The following is a 19051-nucleotide window of genomic DNA, read 5'->3' as shown; positions in this document are numbered from 1 at the left end:
TGCTCCAGCAAAGAGGTTGTAGACAATCTCCAGTGACTTCTGTAGCCCCATGTTAGAGATATGAAACGTTCCAGTATTTTACATAGCAGCTTATAGGAGGATCCACGAGACTAAGTTGTTGAATTCTTTTTTCATCCGTTTGTTACTTGCAGGAACCTGAGAAATTAATGTCAAACTAAAAACATAATGTCATTTTTAATCTTGGAACTTCAGATGTTCAAATCAAAAAGCCTTGGTTCCAGAGGCATATTTTACGAGTTAATTGTGGCCTCTTAACAGATAATCCTATATGTACTCACAGACTGCAACTTGTTAAGTTTTTCCTTATTCCACTGGAGTCTTCATCTCTTGTTAATTGCATACTCTTCATCAGTAGTCTCAAATATTTCTCTAAAGTTAACAGTTCTATCTAGAACTTGAATATTTCAGAGCATTGTGTAGCATTTCTTACATTCAGTACACGTTTTGCACTGATTTCAGGTGTGAGTATGGGCTCTGAAGTTGAGAAATTGAGAAGTTTTTACAGTAAAGTTTTATTATAAGTCATCTGCTATGCATCTGTGGTGTAGATAGAGACAGGTTTCTGTTCAGGGGGTGGTATTTGATTGATTTTATTTGATCTCTTTTAACCACGAGAGCTTCTTCCTTGTTCCTGCCTCTCCATTTCCATCTTCATGTTCGCTGTGCATTCCAGCTTCAGAAAATAAAGAAAAAATCTTCCTTCCAGGAGCTTCTTTGAATCTAGAGGCAGATCTATAGTTAAGAATTATAAGGGTGGGGATGTTGCTGGGAACTAAGCTGCATCAGGTTGTGCTCATCTGCTTCTTGTAGATGCACAAAGGAAACTGCTAATAAACAATAGGAATTCCTAATCAGATTCATAGTAGGCTGTGTGACGAGGGTGCCATACTGGTGTTTCTGATTCAATTGAATACTCTTTCGGATTTATTTTTTTTTTATAAATCATTATAATTTTGTGTACCTTTAATGTTTATCTGTTGAGATATGAATTGTTTTATTGGTGTTTTCTGCTAGCGTAGTGTTCGTAAGCAATGTTTTTCTTCTCTCAGTTTATCGAAATGTCGATGTTGAATACAAGTAGTGTTGGGATTTCCTCCCCAGGGAAGTATTTGTGTCAGACAGTCAGTGCTTGATGGGGAAGTAATCCAGATACATGTCCGTAGTCTATTACTTAGCAATTCTAAAATTTCTGAGAAATGTAATTGATAATTTTATAATAGAAGAGTTTTCTCAAATAGAGAATTTTCAATGTGATTTGGAGTATATAAAGTGTTTTGGTGGTTTAGGGTTTTTGGGTTTTTTTTTCTGAATCTACATTTTCTTTTAACATCTGAACTAGGGCTATGCCTATTATAAAAAATGGAACTGCGAAAAAGTATGGGTATTCTTTATTGTTTGATAACTGCAGTAAAAAGAGCTTTGAGAATGGTGTTTCACATATGCAATTTTTTTCTATTATTTTAGAAGGTTTTTTTTAAATAACTTCTACATAATATAATCATTTTTAAATGTTTGTTTCTTACTCAACAGGTGCAAGTGACTTAGTTTGCAGTAACTAAGTAGGCATCATGTCTCGAGCACGCCAGCCCCCACTTGTGACTGGCATCTCTCCCAATGAAGGCATCTCATGGACAAAAGTGACAATTCGAGGAGAAAATTTGGGAACTGGGCCAACAGACCTCATAGGTAAGCTGAAAATAAATTTACAACTTTGGAGACTGTTGAGTGGCACATTTAGGATTTGATTAGAAGTATATTTTCTTTGCAAATAATACGGTGAAATCTATTGCATGTTATGAGAAATGCCCTTTCACATCCATGCACTTGAATCCATGAACTCAGGGATGCTCTTCAATGTCTAGCAAATCAGAATAACTGTACTTTGTTAAATGGCCCCTTAGCCTAACTCAGCATCCTGTGCTGAAAACTTAATGAGGGCCTTTGGAAATGTGTGAGAAGAGAGCAGATACAAAGGTACACTCCTTTGCTGCTTTCCCAGGCACTGAGACTTTCTATTAGAGCTGTTTTCAGTGTATTGTGAAGGTCACTGAGCATTACTGTTCCTTGAGTTAGTGTAAAAGCCAATTAGTATGTCTGCAACAGTCTACGACAAAGTTATTCAACAGTTCAGCTACAGATTGTGTGAAGAGCTTTCACTGTTTTGATTTTTTGTCAGTTGAATTGTTATGGTTCTGGAAGACTGATCAGTTTTCTCTGTGATTCTTCTGTGTAGATCTTTATGACCATTACCTTCTGTTGACGCTTCTCCAAGATGAGAAGTGCAGGCAAATTTAACTTTTCTGCATATGTTTTTGACCCTCTCTGTTGTTTTTCAATGCATTGGTTTTATTACTAATATCTCAAGATAGGAGAACATCATCTTGGATACATGCAGTGTACAGGATGTGAATGTACTTTTACGTAATACTGTATGCTCATTTTCTTTCATAGAATTGTTTTCCATATAATTAGCATTGATCAAGTTGATGTTTTTCACTGATCTGCTTACTGTAGTCCCGTGCTTTAATGCATGAGGTATAGCAGTCAGTTTGGGGCCTGCCATCTGTGAATGCAAGATTGCTTTTGCCTGTGTGCTTCTCTTTGTTCATTGAATTTCAGTGGCTGTTTTATAGCACCACTCAGTCTCATAAGATCTGTTCTGCATTTTGTTCTAGCTTTTACTGTCTTTATGTTCTGAATGAATTAATATCATCAGCAAATGTTGTAACCTCTTTAACTTGTCATTTATGAGTATACTGAACAGCAGAGTTTCTAGCACATGCCATGTGGAAATTTTCTTCAGTGAAAACATACCATTTACTGCAGCCTTGCTTCTGTGTATTAGCAAGTCATTTATGAAGTTGAGTCATATCCTATGGCTATTTAATATTCTTAGTCCTTTAGAGAAGAACTTAGTAAAATCTTTTGGAAATCCAAGGTAACTATAACTACTGGAATTTCCTGTTTTCTTTTTTTCTAATTTAAGTGTATGTATACTTTGGTATTCATGCTACAGACAATCTTTCTAATTTGTTGAAGAATCATGACTTTTCTGAAGTCTATTGGAATTTTGTTTGGCTTTGCTAGAACCTATACTTCACTTCATGGCAGTAAACCAAGATTCCCAAATTCCATTCTTGGCCACCACAATGAGCTTTATGGCCAAGCCAAGCATGAACTACTACAATTTTCCCCCTAATTTCAGTTTGCTGCCTCTTTTAGAGAAGAGTTAGTATTTTTCTGAGCTGCTAGACAGGGTTGTGGTACCCTGCATGAATGTTTATTGAAACATACTCAAAAACTGGTGGTGTTATGAGTAGGTACATTCCTACTTATCTGTGTGGTTAATGTGTCTCAGTAACCCCATCAGCTTATTGGTGTAGTCTTTATGTAAGTGAACAACACTAGGTTCTTGAAAGAAAGGCATTTCCCAAACTGTTTCTCAGTATTACAGCTGACTGACTGCTAATTTTTTTTTGTTTGTTTTTGGAGTAACTCTGCAACATATAGCTGCTGCTAATCTCATGTTTTAAGGTAAAAGTAAAAAATTATTTGCTGTAATTTTTTTTTCCATTTAACTCATTTGAATATCAGCTTTTCCAATAAGTGACCGAAGTCCCAGACACATTAAGATTTAATGGTTAAATTAGGCATGTAAATAGTCCCCATGACTTGGATGGAAATACTTGCAAAAGTGAGTCTTTGTAGGCATGCAATTTAAGCAAGTTTGAGTGAGGGTTTTATAACGTTTATAATCTACTACTTGAGATACATTAATGTAAAACAAAAAGCAGTGAGCTATTTTTTTATGTACATGGAGTACCACATGATAGAATTTGGCTTTTGGTTTCATTTAAGGGAGAGCCTTCTTGTAATCTATTTGTATCTTTGAAACTAAATAAACATTTTATTTGTAACTCCATAGCTCACAGTACAAAACATCACATCCGGGAGATTCACACAGCATTTATGCTCTTGAAATTTAATTTGTCTTTTATGATGCTTGCAGTTGTGTTTTTGAAGACATTGTAAAATAGTCAATTCATAAGCTCAGCCAAAATTGGGAAGTCTCATGAGGATTACTTGTTTCTGTTTATTGAAATAGGCAGATAATTTTATAGAAATAGAATTATCCAAAAATCTCCAAAATACTTTATGAAAACTAGACCTCTAATATTATATTCTCAAATATCCTCGTACCTTATAGCAGATCAAAATAAGGTTTTATTTAAGGAGAAATTGTCTCTGTTTTGAGGAGAAAATAGTGTTATTTTTACCACCAGAGAATCTCTCTCCAGATGCCTTTGTTTCAGCAGTTGCCCTGTGCCATTGCTGTATTTTGTGAAGTATATAAGAAGCTGAGTTTTTAGTTTGTGTTTTTAAGATACAGATAAATGTAGTTTCCCTCCATTTAAGAAGTGTCAGATCACGTGGTGTTCTCTTGTGAGCTTTAAGAACCTCTAGTGACTGGGAAATAATTGATACAAGGATCTTCAAAATTGTTATTGAAAGCTTCTACCCTACCAAATTGCTCAACCTTAGATTATACTCAAATGAATATGTTAATATTAAGAATTCAGGGTTTTTTTTTTAAACTCTAGGGTGAAAAATCTGTCTTTATGAATGGTCAGGCTATTACTTAGTCTTAATTTCTGCTGCAGTGTATTTCCCAATCAGAGAGAAAACATAAAACCAAAAGATTTAATAATTTTAGTATAAGGTTAAAAGCCACGCGTCGTAAATATGTGTTTTTTTCACCATCTGTTGAAAAAATAAATATTCTAGCCTGGTTAAAATGTTGCAAATAAAGAGCAAACAAAATTGTTTTTGTTTTGAAAGACTTAGTTTGCTTGTTTGTTTTTGCTTCCTTCACCTCCTTTCAGGCATGCGTAAGAAATGCATCGCGTGCCCTTGCTCAAGTAAAATTTCCTTCAGTAGTAATAAGATTCAAGGCCTTTCTGTTTTTTATTTTTTGGGTTTTGTTTTCAAAATAGATTTTGGCAGGGAGTAGGGCATTTTAATGTCTGACAAAGTCATGAAAGCTGCCAAATTTGTCTGCTGTGTAATGTCAGGGGTTTAAATTGTTAGGAAAAGTAAGTGCGAAGCTTTGGTATTGAGCCACATATGCTGATCCTTTTCTGTCTGTATTTGCTAAATTGGTCATAGCTTTCTAGAAATTAGCCAAGCCAAACCAACAGGGAAAGAACTGCTATGCCTGACTAACGTATTCTAGTACAGCCAACACGCTAGTATGGCCTTATCATTTTAGACATATGGTAAAGGGTGTTTTTAAGAAGACGGTAATGAAGTTGTTCTACAAATCAAGTCTATTAGGAACCTTTTTGTATCAATATTATAGATCTTAAGAGCTTCCTAATTCTTCAAGATAAAGAAGTTCAAATTGGAAATGTGAAGCTTGTAGATCCAAGGAAAAAAATCTTTCTATTCCGTGAGCCAGACTCCTGATCTGACCAGAACTGATGAGATTGGTTTGTCAGTTGGTCTGATTGGTCAGACCACATGAGATATGAAGCCTCAGGGAAACCTGAACTCATATTAAAGTGTACATCGACTCTTAGTTGTTAAAACTATTATTAAATGCTAAACACTAACAAAATTAAACACTGACACAGTGTTTAATATGCCCTAATCTTTCTCTGTGAGAGAGCTTTGTCACAGAATCACAGAATGGCTTGGGTTGGAAGGGTCCTCAAGGATCATGAATCTCCAACCCCCCTGCCACAGGCAGGACCACCAACCTCCCAGTTTAATACCAGACCAGGCTGCTCAGGATGCCCCATCCAATCTGGCCTCAAACACCTGCAGGGATGGGGCATCCACAGCTTCTCTGGGCAGCCTGTTCCAGCACATCACCACTCTCATAGTAAAGAACTTCCCCAACATCCAACCTAAATCTTCCCTCCCTCAACTTAAAATCATTTCCCCTTGTTCTGCTGTTATCTACCCTTTCAAAGAGTCGATGGATAAAATGTTGTATTTTTTCTTCCAGAATGCATCATTTCTACTTCAATTATGAGAAAGTATAGAGGAAGAGACAAATGAATGTCACATGGCTGTTTTTTTTATATGCATACAACAACAGCAGTCTATTCAGCAGAATCATAGATTTTATACAGAAGAAATGAAGACAGAATAATTGTTAAGGAGCATTTTTTTTCTTTTTAAACCAGTATCATCTTTTTGCAGTGTCTGCAGAAGTATCATTAAATAAACTTGAAGAAACATTGTCTTTTTGGGAACAGTTAGCAGTTGTTCTTTGTTTTTTTGCTGGGCCAGGTCACACAGAGCAAACTTTCTACAGTATTACAGTGTGCAATGGTGAACAGCAGTTCTGTAGTCTGTGTCTTGCTGATGGAGGATATTATTTAGTTGCAGTAGCTCCGTAACTGATGAAAGAGATTAAAATAAGCTCAAAGTAGCACAGTCTCAAGTGACACTAAGACACTAGGACTGAAGTCACATGAGGAATATCTGAAAAATGTATTCATGACTCCTAAACTGTAGATGCTTGTAAGGCACTAGAGAAGGGTCATACGTCTGTGTCTAAAATACATGAAGCATCATAAATGTTTTTGCCTTACTGAATTTCAGAAGATACTTTTATTCATAGTAGGTTGATTTTTGAAATTTGTTTGTTTTTTTTTCTTCCCTCTAGGTTTAACAATATGTGGGCACAATTGTCTGCTCACTGCTGAATGGATGTCTGCTAGTAAAATTGTGTGTCGAGTTGGACAAGCTAAAAATGACAAAGGAGACATTATTGTCACTACAAAATCTGGTGGCAGAGGAACTTCAACTGTTTCCTTCAAGCTGCTGAAACCGGAAAAAATAGGTACTTCTCTTGTTCAAACTCGCATTTGTTTTGGTTGCTAGACAAAAATATAATTGAATGCCTGTATAAATGAATTGTATGTTTAAAATGGGTCCATGTCAAGACAATCCTTAGTTGTCCAGAAAAAGCAGGGTATATTATTAAAATGTACAAATGATATTTGTGGTATCAGTCCTGCTTTCTCAGTATCCTGATAAAATCCTCAAGGACTAATGAAAAGTGTCCTTTTTTATTTGTAAACAGAAGCACTAAACTTGTAAAATTTTCAGGAAATTCACAACAGATCCAGAAAATATTCATACTGCTTTTTAATTTACTAGATATATAGTTCACTCTGAAAGTAATACCTCTGTTTATTTCCATGGAAACAACAAGAGATACAAAAAATACAATAGCTCTATTTGATAGAGCGAATTTCCAACTACAAAACGCTATTTTTCAACGTAGTCACCACCATAACTATGTGTTTTTGCATACTGATGAACAAGAGCCTGCATGCAGTGCTAGCCAAATCTGCACCAGCAGAGGTAACTTTCTGTTTTAAGCTGCTGTGGCAGTGTCATTGCTAGGAAGATGTTGCCAGTGCAGTCCATCATTCATCATCCTGAACAAAATGCCAAAAGAAGGTACAAAATCTGGGCTATGTGGTGGGTGTAGTAGGACAGTCCAGCCAACACTGGTAGTATACTTCATGGTCTTCAAACTGGTATGGAGCCTGGCATTATTGTCTTGTAAGAGAAAGATTGTCTTCTTTGGCCTTATTCTGAAGTTTGAGCCTTTAGCTTAGTCAGCATCTCGATGTAATGGTCTGAATTGATGATTGCCTGGGTGCCAGGAAATTCAGAAGGATCACCCGTTTACAATATTCCATTGTTGTCACCATTGTTTCCAACACATTGAAGACAATATTCAGCTCTGTACAGAGTTTCCTGGTCATAATCTGCCAATTTGTGCAGCTGAGTTCATCAAGGTACTCTTCATTTCTTGGTGAGACAGCAGTACATGGCCATATGGAACATGGCTGTTGCCTCTGCTGAAGCTCACCACCCACAACCTTGCTGTGTTCACGTCCATTGTATGGTCTTGATAAATGTTCAGCAAGCATTGATGAATGTCAGTGGGTGCCATTTTTTTCTGTCAGTAGAAATTCATTGCCCTTTGTTTCATACGCTCTTCCATGCTGTTGGACTGCCCCTCTGCTGCCATCTGTAACACTACGACAGAATATAATGGAATATTGGTGTGAAGATTCAAGATCTGCTGCCGTACCATTAGCATCTGACTCTGATATTGTGGGCCATCATTATAGAATAGGAGGCATTACTTTCAGAGAGTTCTTGTAAATTCAAAATATAAACCAGATAATGAGTTTTAGATCTAAATCCTGAGCTGACAGTTGGTCTTGAAAAGGAAAAACTGAATATTTAGTATTGTTTCTGATTTGTAGTTCAAGCTACCCTCCAAGGTCTCAAGTATTTCTCTTGTGGTGTTTAAGCATTAAAGTTATGTTGTCAAGCAGTCTAGGTACTGTAGCCTTAATAACCTCTTTTAAACATTGTATTTTAAATATTGTATTTTAAACATTTGTTTCAGAGCACCTTATTGATGAAGTTGTCTAGTCATCTTTTCTAGCACTAAGATTCCTACAAGAATATCTGTTTTTGTCTTTTGCTCTCTGCAGTCTAATGGAGTTAAATAAAGCATTATTTCTTTTAAGCTGAACTAGGAGCTGGCCTCTAGAAAGGTGAAACGAGCAGATATTAATGGTGAAATTTTTGGTCATGGGAGAGGAAAATTAATATTAAAAGAACAAACAAAAAAACAACATTGGGGACTGGGTATTTTCTCGTCTTGAATATCTTATGTTAAAGAAGGGGGTGATGATGAACATGGCTGGCTGCCTTTTTGGCCAGAGCCAAACCTTTACCTGTTGTCATTGCTGTAAAGCTGTGGAAACAAGGCCAGTCCCTTGTCCAACTCGAGTCATCTATTTTGGCATGCGGCCAAAACTACCTTACTTTTTCATTATTAGTGACACAGAAAGGGGATCTTTCCTAAAATATGCAGGTAGGAAGGCCGCTGGCTAATTACTTGTTTTCACAATAGCTGATGACAAGACAGATATCAAAATACTTGAAGGAATGGAAAATGTTAATATGCTATTATTAAAACGCTTTTAATTTATATGGACCTGTACATTCTCTAAGAGGTAATGTTTGATGCCCAGTCATTATTAATACCTTTTTAACAGCTAAAATAAAATAATTCAGCTTAATTGTATCCAGGTTGTTTTGCAGTGTAACTTCCAATATATTACCTAGGCATCCATTTTATATTTATCAGGATCTTTCAAATTAGTTCAGTATGTTAGAATTTGATAGTGCTTGACAGTCCTTGTTTTCTTAAGGATTTGTGCTTTGTTTTCTCTAGGTATCTTGGATCAGTCTGCTGTCTGGGTAGATGAAATGAACTATTACGACATGCGCACTGACAGAAACAAAGGGATTCCCCCTTTGTCCCTACGCCCAGCTAATCCGCTTGGTATTGAGATAGACAAGTGAGTACCAAATGCCTTTAATCCACTTTTTTAGTGTTTCTCTCTATATATGTCTTTGTAAATTTTAGAAAAGTTTTAATAGTTTACAGAGCAGGAAGGGATTTAAAAATGCATGTGCTTTAGTGCATAGTGTTTGGGACTCAGTTCTTGGTGCACAGTCTCTTCTGCTTTACAATCCATTTTTGGATCATTAATTAGATCTGTAGATAAAAAAAAAAACTATGGATCTAAAAGCCTGATGTGTTGAACTCCACTGATGCTTATATTTTGAGGACTGGTAAATAACCTAAGGCTTTGGATTTATACATTGTGGTTATGGAATGCTTACTGGAGCATCTGAGCATCTGAGTTTAATGGGGCTTTTAAGAATGTTTAGATTGCTTTATGTTGCTAAAATTGTACTGTAAAATGTGATTTATTATACCACATCAACTTGTTTATTTTATTGAGTTATTAATACTACTTTCCAACCCATGGAGTTCTTTACTTTTGTTCGTAAGTATGGTGGAGTTTGACTTTTTTCTGAAATAGAAACTTTCTGATAATTGATAAACAGGATCATAGAGCTTTAAAAGTGACACTGGTTGTGCTCCAAACCTGACCAACTCCTAGACATGTCAACATGGTTAGTACTTATCCTTATCAAGAAGTAACTCTAGCAAGAATAAATGCGATTTAAAATTAGACTCTAGAGTCTCGTCTTCTAAATAGTCTATTTGTGACAAGTACTTGTGCAATTTCATTGATCCTTTTAATCAGATGGTGGAGAATGCAAACGATTTCAGAATAATTCCTCTCCCACAAAGGTGGGGTAATGTAATTGTATGTTTCTGTAGCTAAAAATTCCCGATATGATTTCTGCTTATTTGAGGTTTGCCAGTATCTGTGTTAGTAATTGCTTGGAATTTTATTCAATCAGTGCCTCTTACTATTTAACACAATAGACAACGTCTTCTGTTATATTATTAGTAACAGAACTCAGCTGTCTCCGGTTTTGTTTATTACCTGAATTACTGCTCCTTTGAAACCCTAATAGTTTTAGGTCTGAGTCTGAATCCTGAGAAAACATGACTGGAGTTGGAGTAGTTCTTAAATCTGTGTAAATATATGACTGTTTAGTCCGAAGTCTTGCCATCTCAGTGTATTTTAAACTTCAGTTATTTCTGTATCAGTCCAATGGTTTGTGATTATTTGACTGTTTTCTCAGAAGATATCCAGTCATAATTTGAGGGCATCACATAGGCAAATACATCCACTGTGTCCATTGTTACTTTGTTTTGTTGAGAAACTACACTTTTCTTGAAATTTGTACGGGATTTCTAGTGGATTTGTCATCAGCTTCCTGACTCTGGTTGCTCATTTCCTTCCTACTTAAAATAGATATTTTTCTTTTCAAAATACTAAGCCGTATTTTTAAAATAAGCTGGAGATGTTTTCTGTTTCAAGCATTATTCACCAACCTCTTGGTATAATTTCTTACTGATTCTTCTTTCATCTTCTGTTTTCCAACCCTGTTAACTTGATGGTCTAGAACTGTGGTCAGTGTTTCAGAATCCTTACAGAAGACCTCCTGTGTCTGCTGCTACCCTCCATTGCCTGTTTGTAAATTCAGGTTATAAAATAGCAATCATTATTTTTTATAACACAGTGTTACAGTGTGAACTAGCCAGGAGGCACTGGTTAGCTAAATTGCTACTTTTGCTACTGACATGGCTGCTCATTCTGCAGTGATGACCCGGATTCCTTTATCTTACCTCTATCTTCTAATGTTTGCTAGTGTTCCTCTGTTTGCACCTTCCTTGACAAGCTTGTCTTCAAACTCCAGATGACAAAATCTTTCTTAATATTTTTACTGACTGTTAATAAAAATTGTTGGTGATAAAGTTAGCAGATGATGCAAATACTGTTGGGAAAAGAAATGTGGCTTATAGTAAAACTTTTATCTGCAGATTTTCTCAGGTTTTCTTCTCCACTGATTGATTTGTTGGCTTTTTATTGTTGTTGTTTAAATTAGGTACTTCCTTAGTCCGTCTGATTTATTCTGTTGGCATCGCATAACGCTAAGTTGTTAATCAGTCAGACAGTAGCAAGTTTCCTTTTAAATGGCAATATATTAACTGTGTCTGGTTACTTATTCACTGAAGCACTTAATCTTAAAGCCTGTATAATATGTTTTCAAACATTGTATGAAATGTTTGTGACTGACGTTAAAACTATTTTTCTCTGCTTTAATTCTTCATTGAGCCCTGTAATAGCTTTTTCAAATTTTATCTGAGATTTAAGTCAAGATAATCAGTTCAGCTGCATCAGCCCTCTTGTGTTTCTCACAAGAATTCTTTCATTAAATGCATTGGCTATGATGCAGTTACTTATAGCTTGCTCTCATTTTGAGAAAATGTTTAATGTGGTACTCAAATGTAGAACCAAAATTAATACTTCTTACAGCCATGACAGTGTGAATTTGATAAGTTAAGAATTGTTTTCCAGAAACCTGAACAGGATCAGTTTAGGATTAGCTTGGAGTCATTTATTTGGATGGTTGTTAAATAAGAAACTAATAATACCATATTTTAAGGGTTTTATTTGGAAGCATTAGTGATAAGCATGTTAATGAAACCTCACATTTCTTTTTCACTCAAAATTAAAAGGAAGTCAGAAATAAATACAAGTAGGAAACAAAAACCATTTTGTGACATGGGGGGAATGGGGAAGTGGAATGTCAAGTTAAAGCTTGTGGTCTGCTGACCTCCAACTTGAGTGGAGGCAAAACAGGAAGATTATGGTGAGAACTACTGTTGAAAATGAGCAGTTTGAGGGAAGCATTACAAGTAGTTGTGTGGAGGGACTGAGAACGAGAAGTCACGGGGAGGAGAGAAAGATGGGAAAAGACATGAAATACCAGGGCTACCCATGTGCTGTGGGTAACTGCATGATGTTTAAAGTCGTGACTATAGATGGATTGTTCTGTGTGCAATTTTAAATGCCTCCCCAGTGGGAAATTTTTCATAATTTTCTTCAAAAATTGAAGCAAAACAATGTTTGCTTTTATAAAATAATCTTTAATACCGTATTGTTTAGTTAAACATGTTTTCAAGTACTTGAAGGATGAGTGAGTAGGGAGAAATATTTTCCACAGTGGTGGAAAGATGGGCAATTATAAATTAAGAAAGGGAGTAGATAAGCAGGCTATTGGTATTAACCATTATTAGGTAAGGGAATGATTTTTTACTAGAAATGATTAAAAAAAAATTGTTGAAATATTGGGATGTTTTAAAATTAGCCTAATATGATGAAGAACAATTGTGTGTACAAGCAGACTAGATTTCATAGCATTCTCCTTTGTTAATACCTTTAGCATCTTTAAGCCATTTTTAACGTGTGTAGATTAGGATATATTTGAATTTTGAAGCTGACACATTTAATATTGGTCTGATTTAGTGGAATTTCAAATCCCACGCCTTGCAGCCTCATGGCTGTTAAGAAAAGGAGTGCCAAACTTGTGCAAATGCAGTAAAAAAAACAAAGAACAAACAAACAAACAAAAAAGGCTTTTAAAGAAGGGACAAAAGAGGAAAAACAGAGTGAGAATGGATATGAGAAGATGAGGAATGAGCTGAGGGGAGCACATTGAAGAAATGGCAGGAAGTGGGTAGTCTGCAAGTAGAGAGAGAGTAGTTCTCCTTGCAGAAGGTGGTTGTCAGTCATCAGCAAACGATACAGAAAAGACAGTTTGGAAAGATGTAGATCACCTGTCCTTTGAGATTATTTTACTTTAATATAGACTGTGCTTAGTTCTAAGAGTTGTTTTGTAAATTCGATAAAGTTTTGTTACAGTGCTATCACTTAATGCACATTGCTTGCTATCAAATATTTCCTTCACATTATAAAGCAGATATTTAAAACGTTTAACATTTGAGTTCTATTTTATTAGTTTTCCGGATGCCGTAAGGACTTAAAGCCTTAGTTTTCTATCATCATCTGGCTTTAACTGCAAAGCAAGTCTGTGCCACTCTCCGCCCCAAGGATTATTCCTGACTGTGGTATTACAGAGATGTAGCCAGAAGTCTTTACAAGAGACTTAAATAGCTTTCAGGAAGAGAAAGAGTATTCGGTGTAGTGACCTCAATCTGAGAACTGTGGAAAGTTGGCATGGAAATACTAACAGTAACAGTGATGTTGCAGTAATTGGACTGGTTCTCACTCTTTGAAATAGTTACAAGGAACGGAGTGGTAGACTGTGTCCTAAATTTTGAACAGTTCTAGGAAAGAAAATATGTGAGACGTTTCAGAAGAGCTCTGAGTAAAATCAGATGATGAAAAATTTGAATGTGCCCAAGACTTGTGAATGAATTGCTTGCTCAGATGTGTTGCATACATTCTTACACTCTCACATAAGTCCTTTATGTGAGAGATTCCCTGCCTTCTCTACATACACTGTTAGACCTCCTCTCCACGAAGCAGTAACTGCAGTAGTTTGAAAAAATTTAAGTATTGTTTGTTGTTTTGCACATAGCTGAGGTCATTATGGTGGATACATCTCCTACATGAAAGCAAATGCTGACATGTTAAGTACATTCCACATACTTCTATATCCACCCACTCAATACAGATGCTTCCCTCTTCCCACGCCAGCTTCCAAAGCGGTTCATCTGCCAAAGGGAAGAGATGATCTTATGCTGCCATCTAATGGCAAACATCATTTTGCTGCTATGAGATAGGAAGAGGCTTTCTGGAGCCTGTGGTACCGTGTTTATTTTTAAAGGACTTGTATGAAACTTCATTCTTGGATATGATAGACTTGTGGAAACTTTTATCACAGTGGCACCTAAGAAACCTATAGGAGAGAAATGCAGAATGTGTGTCGTATTTTTATGTTGTTAAAAATAATAGTAATGTTTACTACTTGTAAGTCTGATGAACAATTTTAGGTATCTGCGTATCAATCTCTTAATAAGTTTTACCACATTCTGCCATTTTCAGATATGGTTGTCATTTGTTGTCATATTTCTGATAAACCCAGCACTATTAGACAGTAATTGTCAGAGCGCATCTGTGTCTTTGCTTTAGGAAGGGATCTTTGTTAGTACCTTTTGACTTGTCTTGTTTAGTCTACTCCAGTGTCCCTTACGCTGGTCTTCTTGCGTGCAGGATTAACAGAGTACAGCTGGTACAAAGCCTGCTTCTAGAAGTCTGGTACCAGACAGAGAGGGAGTGTAGAGTAGCTCTAGGTTGACATGTTTACGCTGGTTGCTATTCAGGATCTGTGTTTATTTAAAGTTGCTCCTTTTGACCTATAAACTCCTGTGGAATTGAGGTTCAAGTTACCTTTTGGTCATTGTGTCCTGTTTTTGGACTTGCTTTTAATTGGTGTACATTGTCATGTATGCTGGAAAACACACACCGAGACTCTGGGAGCAAAATAATCTTTACAGAAGTTACAACTTAGTGTTGCATTCATAGTCAAGAGCCCTGTGTATGTATATGTGTATATATCTATATCTATATAAATTTTTTTTTTTTTTGTATCCATTGCTTTCTGTTCCCATGACTCAAGAATTTTCTCTAATACTAAATTGTGATTGGTTGAGGGCTGTGATTTACCTTTGGAGATCACAGCTGATCTGAAACCTCTGGAGAATATAAGTGCTCTATATATGTGCAAGTTCTGTAGTAAGATTTTTAAGGACTATACAAAACCTAAGTTTGGGATGATGGAGGGATTAACTTGTATTGCTGGGCAGATGTAACCAAAGGGAATTGATTATACCCAATGCATTTTGAATCCTAAGCAGATTTGTGTGCCCTTTACATGGAAGCAAGGACCATTGGAGTACTGCATGACTGTATAATCATGTAGTCAAAATATGTTTGAGGAATGTGAAAGTATACAGCTGCCTGAAACCAAATTTCTTTATATTATGGTTATCTCATGAACATAAACAGTACGTAAAATTTTAATTCCCTTGTGTTTTAAGTTACGGCCTGATAGTTCTGAGGAATGAATAAGACTACTTTAAAATGTTAGCCAGAACTTTAATACAAGATCTGACTTTGCAGTAAGTAAAATAGCCTGCCTAGCAGAAAGTATATAAATTCACTTTACCTTTATGCATTTGTCTGACTTTACACTTTCAGCAGAATCTTCATGTACATTAAACTTACCACTTCTTTTCCTTGAATTCTTTCTGGGTTCCTTTTTTGGTTGCCAGCTCCTTTTGCAGTGATTGCTTTTTAATCAGTGATAAAGTATTAAGAGTTGTTGCTTCCTGAATTGACTTCTCTGGAACTAGCAATTCAACAGAAAAGCAATCGACAATCTCACTGTGTGCTAGCGTGATCTCAACTTTTCCTACCAGTTCATGCTCAGCCTATGATGTCAAAATGAGTAAAACAGAAATACTTCTCAAGTCACATATGTGCTTGTTTATAAGTAAATGGTAAGCAAGTTTTCATGAGAACGTCGTCTAAGGACTTATTTATTTAATTTACTAATGGAAGTTAATGAAACATACTTGTGTCTATGTAGTCAATCTCTTTCTAGGTCCATCTGGCCAGACATTTGAGAAATACAGTCACTTTCAGATTGAACTTCTTAGTGAGCTTGTTGCAAAGACAGCTGTACCAAGTCAGTTCAAGCTACCCATATCTGTTAGTGGAAAAACTACTGGTAGAATTTATGATTAAAAATAAGTGTACTACATCATAGAGTATAACATATAGTTAACCTACCACACACATACATGTTCATGTTTCTTCTCTGTTGTGACTGTCTCTAAAAAATGTCCACATAGATAAAAGCAGCCATAAACTCATTGCTAATTTATGGCTCTACACAAATACATCTGCTGGGAAAAGGCTTCCAATAACTTTTCAATGCAGTCAAACACTGAACTGAAAAAAACTTTGTTTCTGTCACACAGTCTGTGGGCAAAACTCATTTGCAGGAATTTATTACATCCCTAGCTAAATAATTGGTCTTTATCTCAGTGTATTTATATTTTTTCTAGGAATTACATAATTTATACATAAGCTGAAACTGTCATGTGTATGTCTTGGAGTCTTGTAGCAATAGTAGTGTTCAGTGATGGTATATTTGTTGAGTGTATATACCTTCTGTGTTGTATCTGTTTCTGTTGGCTTCTGGGGAAATATATTTAAGTTCTGAAAAATAAGAACAAAATTATGCTTCTGCATTGTGTTGCCTGCACTTTTATATTGTTTATAAAAAGTTCATAATCTCATTCAAGGTAACCAAAAGTGCTTTTTGTTGTTACTGTTTTGATTTTCTTTTACTATGAGAAAATCATACCAGAAAGGTGCAATCACATATGCATTTAATATAAAAAGATTTTTGAACATGGATGACATGTGTCATCAAATGTGAAACACTGTCCTGTAAATTCTTCTGCACTTTTGAATACTTTGAAAAGTAAGATATTGCCTTCAAGTATGTTTCAAGGAACATAACAGGCATTTGTTAAACCAAGGTCATTGGTAATCTTGAATCTCTCTACTAATTATTATTTTTTATATTGCATTATTGCATTATTTTCATTGAGCTCATTGAGATAAATGTTGGGATCTTTGTTAACTGCTGTGTTTGTTTCTCACAAAGTTTTCCCTATCTCTCTACTTCTTGTATCTCTCATCACTTTTCCTTGCGTTTCCTTTGATACATTCTTCTCATTTTGAAGAAGTATCATTTCATACCCTTGTTCTAATCAGGTGCTACTGATGAATGACTTCTGTACTGTGTCATTATGTATGTGCTTGTGTGAACCTATATGTGCTAATAACCTTTTAGATTTGAATAGAAACTTGGAGAAAACAACTTTTATTTCTGTATAATTGTACTTAACATACTTGCCTTCAGATTTTCTTAATTTAAATTGTTGGATTTTTGTTTGTTTGTTTTGTCTTTTGTTTTGTATTAAAAGCAACTTTAGCCATCTTGATATACGTTTAGGCTAAATATATAAAAATAGCTTTCTAACAAATCATCACTTTGCAGTCCATTCAGGTAGTTTCTTGTACACTTTTAATGTAATTTCCAATACCAGATTCTGGATGGACTCCCATCCCCCAGGTTTGATCTTGAATGCAAGATACTGCAGCTTTGCATTCATGTCTAAAGTACTTTGTATAGCAGAATTCACCTAGCTTGTGAGCATCAGAGAGGGATTTTATTGACTTTGCAATCTGAAAATGAAATAACTAGGCTTTAAGCTACTTTGGCAAAATTAGTTTCCCAAAATTGGATATAAATTGTGGTAAAGAACAGAGTGGTAAGTGCATTTGGTGATAAATTAAGTGTCCTTAGTGGAATTAATAAACTCGGTGAATTAATTACACTTGCTGGGCCAAGTGTTATGTGTGTGTCTGGACTGAGAAAAATACTGTTGTGTTTTCATCACAAGTGATTTAACTTTTTTTTATTCTACTGACTTAAAACAAATGAATTGCATTTTCTATGTGAGTATCTTCAAAGCTGCTTGTAATTTGAAAACTAACATTGCAGAAATCTGCTTTCACAAGCAATTGGCTCACAGGCTATCTCTCTGCATTGTAAGACTGAATAAAAACAAATGGACTGCTGCTGCAAATTGATTGGCCTCTGGGATGGGGATGATGGAAGATCACTTACAAGTAGTCGACCTGATGATGTCCTGTCATGTTAGATAGATACTAGTTCATAGATTATAGAGAATATTCTGATTTACTGTACTTGGTATAGATATTTCCCTTTTTAAAGGGTAGAGTTAACTTAAAATATATTCAGCAATAATGATCCCATGTTTGGATATTAGTAGTATCATAGTGAGTTTGTCCTGTTTTCTGAATGCAGCAGTTCTTCTCTTTAAAGATATTTTGCATAGACAGTGCTTTCTTTCGTATGCACAGTGACAAAATCAAAATGATAGAAGTGATTTTACTTAGTGTAGATTTCAGTCTTTTCATTCCCAGTCATACTGCATCTGAAATACCAGATTTATTTTTATTTGTGAATTGCAAGTTTGTATTTACATTTTGTTGGAACTTGAGCTGTTTTATACAACTTTTTAAACTGTAAACAATTCATCATAGTGCATCTTACTGAAGTAATGAATATTCATTTTTCAGAGGCAGATTTCCTCAAAAAGATTTAGAGATGCTGTTCCCTGGGATGAGTGCTGATTTCACTAGTGAAAACTTCTCTGCTGCATGGTACCTGATTGAGAATCATTCAACAACAAGGTTTGTTGCTACTATATGAATAATTGCTTTAAAAGCATCAAATAGATTTTCTTGTATAGTAGGTGTGTCATTGGTGATTGACATTAAAGTAACATACCTGTAGTCTCTACTGTCTGTGGTATTTCTGTTTGGCTTTAGACTGGAATCAACAAGGACAGTTTGCTCAATGTGTTCACGATGGGAATATCAGTTTTAACCAGACTTGATTTGTGGCCTAATTTTTTTTCTGTGTGTGATGGCAGTTGCCTTGCTTCAGACTTGCATACCTCTATGAACAAAGAAATTAAGTAACATGGATTTGAGTGGAAATTCCAGATGCTAACTTATGACTAGAGGCTCAGGATGAGGATGCTAAACAGACTAAGAGTAAAACTGTTAGTGATATC

The 19051-nt window shown here is 35.6% G+C and overlaps 1 protein-coding gene across 1 annotated transcript in view; it reads left to right on the top strand.

Annotated features, from left to right (window-relative positions):
* The window catches only part of EXOC2 (exocyst complex component 2), a 129375-nt gene that overhangs the window by 11538 nt on the left and 98786 nt on the right, over positions 1-19051 (top strand). Inside the window, exons 2-5 of the mRNA XM_085220289.1 lie at positions 1552-1707; positions 6698-6874; positions 9305-9431; positions 18552-18665. Of these exons, the coding sequence (XP_085076415.1) occupies positions 1590-1707; positions 6698-6874; positions 9305-9431; positions 18552-18665 (536 nt within the window). The 5' untranslated portion in view covers positions 1552-1589. The remainder of the gene's footprint in view (positions 1-1551; positions 1708-6697; positions 6875-9304; positions 9432-18551; positions 18666-19051) is intronic.

The sequence above is a fragment of the Meleagris gallopavo genome, chromosome 3 (assembly GCF_905368555.1).
Source record: "Meleagris gallopavo chromosome 3, MGAL_WU_HG_1.1, whole genome shotgun sequence".
In the NCBI taxonomy this organism is placed as follows: domain Eukaryota; kingdom Metazoa; phylum Chordata; class Aves; order Galliformes; family Phasianidae; genus Meleagris; species Meleagris gallopavo.
Note: the sequence above shows the minus strand (reverse complement) of the source record. Positions and strands in the feature narration are given on the sequence as shown.